Source organism: Monoraphidium neglectum (genome assembly GCF_000611645.1).
Source record: "Monoraphidium neglectum strain SAG 48.87 unplaced genomic scaffold scaffold01040, whole genome shotgun sequence".
Taxonomy (NCBI): Eukaryota; Viridiplantae; Chlorophyta; class Chlorophyceae; order Sphaeropleales; family Selenastraceae; genus Monoraphidium; species Monoraphidium neglectum.
Genome location: NW_014012588.1, coordinates 1 through 8,693, shown reverse-complemented (window position 1 = coordinate 8,693; position 8,693 = coordinate 1). Strand labels below are relative to the sequence as shown.

The 8,693-nt window shown below is 62.2% G+C and overlaps 3 protein-coding genes across 3 annotated transcripts in view; 2 read left to right on the top strand and 1 right to left on the bottom strand.

The window, feature by feature from the left end:
- The window catches only part of MNEG_6425 (hypothetical protein), a gene marked incomplete at both ends in the record, with an annotated part of 2,098 nt that extends 963 nt beyond the window's left edge, over window positions 1–1,135 (bottom strand). Inside the window, 3 exons of the mRNA XM_014045101.1 lie at window positions 166–262; window positions 518–648; window positions 824–1,135. Of these exons, the coding sequence (XP_013900555.1) occupies window positions 166–262; window positions 518–648; window positions 824–1,135 (540 nt within the window). The remainder of the gene's footprint in view (window positions 1–165; window positions 263–517; window positions 649–823) is intronic.
- Window positions 1,136–2,522: 1,387 nt separating this feature from the next.
- On the top strand, window positions 2,523–6,344 carry MNEG_6424 (hypothetical protein; the record flags this gene model as incomplete). Its single annotated transcript, XM_014045100.1, has 7 exons — window positions 2,523–3,003; window positions 3,339–3,542; window positions 3,692–4,076; window positions 4,307–4,466; window positions 4,812–5,060; window positions 5,317–5,465; window positions 5,675–6,344. 7 exons carry the CDS (start codon window positions 2,523–2,525, stop codon window positions 6,342–6,344), a joined length of 2,298 nt encoding a protein of 765 aa, XP_013900554.1.
- Window positions 6,345–7,591: 1,247 nt separating this feature from the next.
- MNEG_6423 (hypothetical protein) lies at window positions 7,592–8,590 on the top strand (the record flags this gene model as incomplete). The annotated part of the gene is made up of 4 exons (XM_014045099.1): window positions 7,592–7,660; window positions 7,893–8,118; window positions 8,336–8,509; window positions 8,580–8,590. The coding sequence occupies 4 exons, from the start codon at window positions 7,592–7,594 to the stop codon at window positions 8,588–8,590; spliced, it is 480 nt and encodes a 159-aa protein (XP_013900553.1).
- Between the last annotated feature and the right edge of the window lie 103 nt (window positions 8,591–8,693).

Below are 8,693 nucleotides of genomic sequence, written 5' to 3'. Positions count from 1 at the left end.
GTTGACAATGAAAGGGGGGGGGGCATGCGGCAATCTGGACGCAACGCTGACGCGGCGGGACTGACGCGCAGCAGAGCTCACAGCACGGAGGCCAGCGAATGCGCCGTGGCTGTCATTGGCTGATGCAGGCGAGCCCAGAACCCGAGGCGGTCCCAGTGGACCCACCAGGAAGCTGTACCCCAGCATCGATGGGACCATGGCCACGGCCCAGGTGATGCAGGCGTTGGCGATGGACACCACGACGGGCCACCCCAGCATGTTGCTGGGATCGAGGGAGCCGGGTGCGGAGGGGGAAAGGGGAGATGAGGCCAATGCCAGGGTGGGGCTGCCACATTGGGGGAATGCCAATGAAAGGAAGCTGCATTGATAAACCGGCAGAAAGATCCTTGCACCCCCTGCAACCCTGGTCTGCAGTCTCCATCCCATCTGTACACACGTGGGAGCAGCGGCTGCGGGGCTGCCACGCTGAGCCCAACAACAGGCATGCACACGAGCTGCACCGCCTCACGGCGCCCACCTCAGCGGGTTGTCGTCAGGGTCTGGCACTGCCTTGTAGTCCCCCAGCGCCGCGCCGGCCAGGATCCAGCTGAACACTGCGATCGCCGCCAGGTAAGGCAGCTCCCCCACAGGGACGCGCTCGGACGCCACCTGGCGGGCACACGCAGGGCGGGGAGGGGGGGTCGCGTGCTGCTGGGAGCCGGCGCTGGCGAGAGAACACGGGATGCTGCGTGAGCTGATCGGCAGCAGCATGCACCAGGGGCGTTGCAGGGCGTCGGCGTGGCGCCCACCGCTGCGGCAGCGGAGCGCGTTGCTTCCGTCGCACCTCGGTGGCGAGCACCATCACAGCGTCCCCCAGGATGAGCGTGCCGTCCACGAGGCGGTTGAGCCCTGGCGTGTCGCGCATGAACTCCTCCAGCTGCGTCATGCCCGACGCGCGCTGCTGCTGCCGCCGCCGCTCGTGCCACCATGCCTGGCCGGGGCCCTGCTGCTTTGCCGGCCGCTGCTGCTGCCGCTGCTCCGCGCCTGGCGGCCGCTCAGTTGGCTGCGAGGGCTGGGTCAAGGACGCCGCCGCGGCATCCTCTCGCTCAAGTTGCTGCTGGGGCTGCTGGCGCCGCTTTTGACTCGCCTCGCTCATCGTGGATTGAGGCGACCTGCTGCTCTGCGCCCCGCAGAGTACCCGAACGCGGCTCGGCAGTGCTGGCAAGCCAGCGCAGCGCAGAGCGGTGGCATTGCGTGCAGCGCCGCTGCAATTGCCTGAGCCCCGCATTTCAAACATATGGTATTGACTTGACGGTGTGGCTACCAGATGCGAAGCTGGGGGAGTTGGCAGGCCCCAGCAAGCGTTTAGCTAGGCGGGAGAACGAGCAGATCAGGCGTCCCCCTCAGCTACGACAGCAACACGGTTTTCTGTAATGCGTGATGATGATAACTTGTAGCCGGTGGTGAGAACTTTCAAAAGCGCGGTGGCAAGGTGGCAAGCTGGCAACGTCGATAGGGCTCAATCAAACGTAAAAAAGCGCGCTACTGTAGATAAGCAAACGAAGTGCATGTAATGCTGGATGATGACCATTCATATGATAGCTACAGTACCCGCAATTTCATGGCCCAAGCGATGCTGGCTGTCCAGATCTATCAGATTCCAGCTTGGCAGTCATGTACGTAAACAGCGCCCATCATCTCCCCGATTTTCGTATAGTAGATCCATGCATGAAGCCATATCGCTGGGCTTCTCACAAGCCCGCCTGCGTCGAGACATCCGTGAATTCAGGGCTGCTTTCACTGCAGCGTGCTCAGCAGCACTGCCTGAAGCCGCACTCAACAACTTGCCAGTATACGTGTGCCTATTGTTGTATTGCTACTCGTCTTCATACATGGGGTCATGAGGGTTCTTGTAATCTGGGTGTTCATAGCACAGTACCAGCTGCGACCATCAAACCAACTGCGGCCTTGGTCTGTTGTTGAGGCCCACGGCAGTGGGACGAACGGCCCTTCAGGCAGTTCAACCACGCTCAGCGCCTGTGCCACACAGTCGCATCATCTTGCAGACCAACGGTGTGGTCCAACACACACGGCCTAGACTTTGACCTCGTTTGACTGACCTCACTGGTGGCTGCAGGCGCATACATGGGGCTCATAACATTTGCTCACATTAACGCAAGCCTGGACGCAGCCCTAGGGTATGGGTTTCGTGGACCTGGCGTTCAGCTAGTACCAACAAATGCTGGGTGGGGCCCGTCAGCGCGCTGCGCCACGGGGCTTGGCACCAGAACGTGTATAATGTAAACATTTACGTCTGATCAGCGTTCACGGTGGCGGATGCGCAAGAGTCGGATCACCAGTGCCTGCAAGCCTACCGCACTCGCCACTGCTCCGCGCGATCTTATTTCAGCCCTTTGATCGAGCGCGGGATCGTTCTAATGACATTTGTATGAATGTTAATGTAGGAATAAACGCATCACATCGGGTCCAGTGACCGCGAAACCGCAAATAAAACCTCTGCAGCAGCCCCACCGAGCAGCACCATGCTCCCATCTAGCGAACTCGGACGCCACAGTGATTTGGGAACTCCGAGAAAGCGTGCCACGGGCGGTGGCAGCAGCTACTCGGGCAGCAGCACCAGCGGCACAGGCAGCGATGCGTGCCGTTCGTCGAAGCCGTCTGGTTTGCGTCGCAGCACCAACGGCGGCTCTGCACAGAAGCGCAGGCTGCTCATCCTCGGCGCCATTGGCGGTGTCGTGGTCGCGGCCGTCCTGATCGGCGTGCTGGCGTGGGCCATCCCCAACGCGCGCAGCGGGTCGGCTGTCACTGCGCCTCCCGCCAGTGCGCCCGCCTCCGCATCAGATGCCGCAAAGCCGGCTGCCAAGGCGGCCGCCCTGCTGGACTCCGCCTACTGCAGCGGGCTGCCTGTGATGGCTCAGATGTACTGCAATTCCTACTACAAGGCGCCCGGCAGCGGGCGCTTCTCCGCCGCGGCCATGTGGCAGAAGATGGATGCCATCACATGTGAGTGCGCACGTGCACGCGCGAAGAAGTGATGCAATTTGGGAGGGTCATAAAACTGGGCTGGTAAAAAGTGGATGAGCAATTGTACGCATGCATGCTCGCATAGGGAGAGGCGCGGGCGTGGCGAAGCTATGTGGGTGTCGCGCCCATGGGCACGCGCGCATTCCTGCGCCTCGACTTGCCAGTAGCAGCCGGGGGCTCAAAGCTCCAAAACGCCCGCCGCACAAGCGGCCGTTGCTGCCGGCACCGCTCCGCCTGATCAACATCTCTTCTTCCTGCGCCGTTCCGCCCCTTTGCACACATGCGCCTGTCTCCCCAAACGCCCGCTCGACCAGACAACTGTGCGGGCATCAACAACGCATGCCTGATGGCGGACCTGAAGGCAGACAGGGTCGGTAGCGCCTGCCAGACGCTGGCGGATGGGGAGAAGTGCCAGGGCGACGCCCAGTGCTCCGCCGGCCTCTGCGGAGGTGCGCGGCCACCACCGCCACCGCAGCCGCCGCGCCCCGCCGCACATCCGGGAGCCACGGGGCTTGCGGGTAGGTCGGCACCGGCCCGACGCACGCACGCGCCAGCGCGAGCAATATAGCAGTGTGCAGACGGCGTGCTGCTGCAAATGCGCACGCCTCTGAGCAACACCCAACAATCCATACGACCCCCCACCATCCGAACGCGCATCCATTTGCAGGCCTGGCAGCCCTCAAGCTCGAGCAGGCCCCGGTGGTCGAGGCCAAACAGCAGGGAATGATAAAGGAGGACAAGAGCAGCGCCACGGGCGCCACGCCGGACGCGTCCGCCGCGGCCGCCAGCATCGCCGCGCAGGGGCCGCCGGCGCCCAAGGCCGTGGTTAACGGCTGGGGCGAATTCCAGGCGACGGTCAACGCCGACGCGCCCCTGATGCGGGTGCCCGAGACGTTCCTGGCCACTAGCCACGAGTGGGACCGCATCACCGACTACGCCGACAACATCGACGCGTTTGCAGAGATCTTCAAAGTGTTTGGCCCCAGCCCAATCATGCGCATGGGCGGCGCCAGCCAGGACGCCATGACTGAGGTCCCCAAGCAGGAGATCTGGTGAGCGGTTGCATCTGGTGTCACCCGTGCTTGTCTTGTGAGGTGTCACGCGCTTTCGTGATACATTTTATACTATGTGGCACGGGACTCTGTGCAAAACAGGGCTTTGCACAATTCACAAGATTATGGTGGGTTCACTGTGGCCATTGCGCACGGCAGCTTTGCACTGACTTTCTTGGACACCTCAGCACTACTGGCCTGCACCCCACCCACGCCCAACACCCCGCCAGGGAGGCCTTGGCCAAGATCCAGAAGGCCTTCAACGCGCGCTTCTTGATCGGCCTGCCCTTGTGGCGTCCGGACAGCGTGGTGATGGCGCGCAAGATGATGCAGTTGGCGGAGCAGTACCTCCCCAAGGAGTCGCTGATGGGCTTTGAGCTCGGGAACGAGGTGTGTGAGCAGTGTGTGTGTGTGTGTTTGTGTGTGTGTGTGTGTGTGTTTGTGTGTGTGTGTGTGTGTGTGTGTGTGTGTGTGTGTGTGTGTGCGCGTGCACGCGCGCTTGTATTTGCTTTTGATCAAGACCTCATGCTTTGTTGCTGCGTGCTTGAGGAATAGGGGTGCACAAAAGCGGAAATGGTTGTCCATGTGGTTGATCTAGCTTAGCTGTGGTGATGGTGGTGAAGGCGGGAAATTACTGCCTGACCAGGTGGCGCTCTGACAGTTGCCACCAGCTAAAATTCACACGTCACCCCATGTTGCTCACTACACCTTTTCCTCCGTGTCCCCGCCGCGCAGCCCGAGTTCTGGCCGACCAGCGTCGGCGGCTACGAGTCCGCAGCCAACTCCAGCTTTGTGCCCGGCTTTGAGGCGTACGCCAACTACTTTTCCCGCACCGCGACGGCCCTGAACCCCTGCGGCCCCGGGCAGTCGCCCAAGCTGGCGGGGCCAGGATGGGGCAACGTCAACACGATCGACGCCGGGTGGATGGCGATGCAGGCCAAGGCGGCGGGGGCGCGCTGCTACATGCGCGAGCTCAGCGTGCACGTGAGCGGCGCGCCGGCGGACGATTTGTTGTTTTGCGCGTGTGCTGTACTGGCATGCATTGCATGCCGACTCGACCGCAGCGCTGACAACAGCGCCAACTTCAAGTTGCTTTGATGTTAGCTTCTCTACAATCCAGGCATCACTGCATGCGGCACGGGGGCCGATTTGAGTGCAGCTGTTGCGCCGGCAGACCCCAAATTGATGGCCGCCCCCCCCTTACCCCCTGCATCCTCGTCCTCCCCGGCACCCCGCGCAGTACTACCCCTACGTGAACAACGTCACCATCGACTCCCGCAGCCTGCTGTCCCAGGACCTCCAGAACTTTGGCATTGAGAAGTTCCAGTGGCTGCACGGCGTGGCCAAGGCCACCAACCTCAAGCTGCGCATCTCGGAGACCAACTCCCTGTGAGTCGCCGCCGCTGCTGATCGTCAGGAGGGGAGTGCATGTGGCACTTTTTTTCGGCGTTGCCGAGTGTTGGGTGAGAAGGGAATCAAACACGGCTGCATGGAGCATCCAATCACGCCCGCATTCTCCGGTTGCGTTTGCTGAAGCTCTGTCCTGCATCGACTGCAACCAACCTTGCCCCCCGCACCTTGCAATATGACCCCGCCAGCTATGGTGGCGGCCGCGCGGGCCTCAGCGACACCGTGGCCGGCACCATGTGGTGCGCCGACGCCCTCTTTGCCTTCGCCAACGCCGGGGCCACCGGCTTCCACTTCCACTGGGGCTTCGGCGGCCGCCCCTACTACGGCGGCCAGCCCAACACGGGGGTGCAGACCAACTTCTTCCGGGACTCCCTCAAGCCCTACCCCTCGGTGCACGCCCCATGGTACGGCTACCTGCTGTTCCGCACCGCCACCGCCGGCCTGGGCGGCGGCTTCAGCGACACGACGCTCGTCAACGTCAACACCAACGCCGGCAGCTGCGGCGCCAACGTCAAGGTGTGGGGCCTGCTGACCGACGAGGGCGGCGTGAGGGTGGCGCTGCTGAACAAGGACATGTACACGCCGTGCAACGTGGCGGTCACCCTGGACAGCATGTACTGCGGCAGTACGGCCGCGCTGCACCGCCTGATGCCAGGCAAGAAGGGGATGGACTCGAAGGACGGCATCACGTGGCGCGGGCAGACGTACGACAACGCGGCGAACGGGAAGCTGCAGGGCAGCGCCAAGAGTGAGAGCCTGAGGCCCGTCGCCGCCGCGGGCGGCAAGTGCAGCGTGACGGTGCCTATGCCCGTGGCCAGCGGCGCGGTGCTCGAGGTCGCGCGGGCGGCCAGCCGCTGAGCGCAGGATGGGTCCAGAGCCGGCGGCGCCAGCCGCATGCTGCTAGGCTGGAGGCAGCCTGTGTGATGGCTGGGGCCGTTTCTGCTAGCTAGGTTCTTGGAGACGGTCCACATGAGGGTTTTGCCTGCGGCCAGCGCATTCGTATACGCCAGCACCTAATGACATGGCGCAGGCCAGAGGTGTGAGGCCAGGTTGTCATGCGCGGATAGCTCCGGGCACTTTGTCCTATTTGGTTGCCACACAAATCGTTCGACTTCTTTCAAAGAGTGCTGATCACTGCTGCGCGAGGGCTTGGACACCAAATAGTCCAACGTGGCCCAATTGTGCGGCCTGCCTCCATCTTTCATAATCGTGCGGTCTATCTGGCCCTTCAAAAACTCTGTGTTCGGTCCGCGCAGCTGGCATCTCACTGCAGCAGTTGCAATTTGCCGGCGTGCATGCTTGCCCCACGCGCATGCATGTCGGTGTGCGCAGTCCGCCCTCCCTCACAGGGCCCACGCCGCCTTCTGCCGCGGCGCGAGCGCTTCTGCACTTTTTCTGTCGCAGCACAAAATCGCTATGGTGCCATCTGTGCCATTGACGTGTGTAAAGGCTGCTTTCTGCTCCTGCGCAAGCAACAATGGCAGATACCCTACAGGTTAGGGCAGCTGCTGGTCTTGGCGCAAGGCAATCACCTTCGCTGGCGCTTCCTGTGCTCCTGGTGCAACACGCTGGACCTCTCAACTCATCAACCTTCTGCTCCAGGGCAGTTTCAAAGTTGTCACTCTTCAATGAATGACCCCTCATTCCTGAAAGGGACCGTCATCTTTACAGGATCATCGATAGTAGACTTTCATACACGTGCATTCGCCGCTTTCGGTGCTTCAGCCGGCACTTTCGCATAGATCACCCTGTCCTTGCCCAGGTCTGTACTTAGCCATGTCAGACACCGGGAAAAAGCGAGGAAACAGGGGTGGAGGTGGTGGCGGACCCCAAAAGAAGAGCAAACCATGGAACACCTCGGTGAGCGCGATCCTCTGCAGGATCATGTATCGCATGTTGGGATCGATAAATGTGGTGAAGGACATGGACGCACAAACAGGTGTTCCAGAACCTCAAGGCCCGCAGCAAGCCTGTCCTGCGTACCAGCCCTTGCGGTATGGCGGCGGCGGCCGCTGACGACTGCTCTCAGGACACTGCTGCTCGCGCCGCCTGCGCAGCAACCCAAGGACCCATCGCAAAAGGCCATTCCTGCGAACACGTGGGGTATGCTGCTTACGTGCGAGGGAGGCAAGGACAAGCGAGCCGTGGATGAGGCGCGCTTGCTTTTTGAGGAGGTGGGCTAGCACCAAGCCACAGCCTGCAGCAGAAAGGCCAGCGTTTCGCACCCTGTCCTGTACATGAAATGCCGCACTCAATTGTGACCACGTCTCATGTTGGTGCTTATGAAATCTCGCATCTTATGCTTGCTGCGTGTGAGCTTGCTGGTGTTATGCCATTGATAGATGTTGCTGTTGCTGGAACTTGTTGCAAGCATCCTGTTGTCGATCCACATTCCCCTTTGGCCAGGCATACGCCCGCATGGGCAAGGAGTCGTACCTGAAAGCCGCCCCGCCTGCCGCCGATGTCAACGGCGCGGACGCCCCCGAAGGCGGCGGCGGCGGCGGCGGCAAGAGCGTGGACGCGCTGCTGGCTGCTGAGGTGGCGGAGCTCAAGGACTTTAAAAAGTTTGCGTTCAGGTGGCACGAGACTGGCGTCAACAACACCATATTCGTGGCCTTCCCTACCGGAGAGGGTGCGCAGGGACGGGCAGTGCAGGAAGGGCAGCCCAGGGCTCGGTGCAGGCACAGCAGTTGATGCCACTTCGGCAGGCACGCCGCGTTGCGCTTTGCGCACTTGCTTCGGGGTCATGGGAGCCGCCAATCACGCAGTGACGCACCCCCTTGCACATGCACATAACGACGTCTCCACCTCGCTTGCGCCGCTACCGCCGCCCCCGCGACGGCCTGCAGGCGCGCCGCGGCCGTCTGAGGTCGCCGCCAACGTGGCCGAGCACGTCAAGGCCACGAAGCAGCTGCCCGCCAGGTTCCTGCTGAAGCTGCTGCCCGTCGAGGCCACCTGCTTCGTGGGCATAGACGAGATAAAGAAGTTGGCCGAGGATTTTGTGCCCAAGCACTTCCCTACGGGTGAGACACGGGCTGGGTTTGCAGGGGTGGGTGTGAGCAAGCAGGGCCCCCAGCCGTTGTACCCACGCAGGGGTCTTGTGAGTTCTATATCTGCGCTTCACTTGCTCCTCCTCGCCCCCTGTTCCAGCCCGTCACCAGGCCCAAGCCCACCCACGTGCACCATCCCCCGATTGTGCGCCCCCCC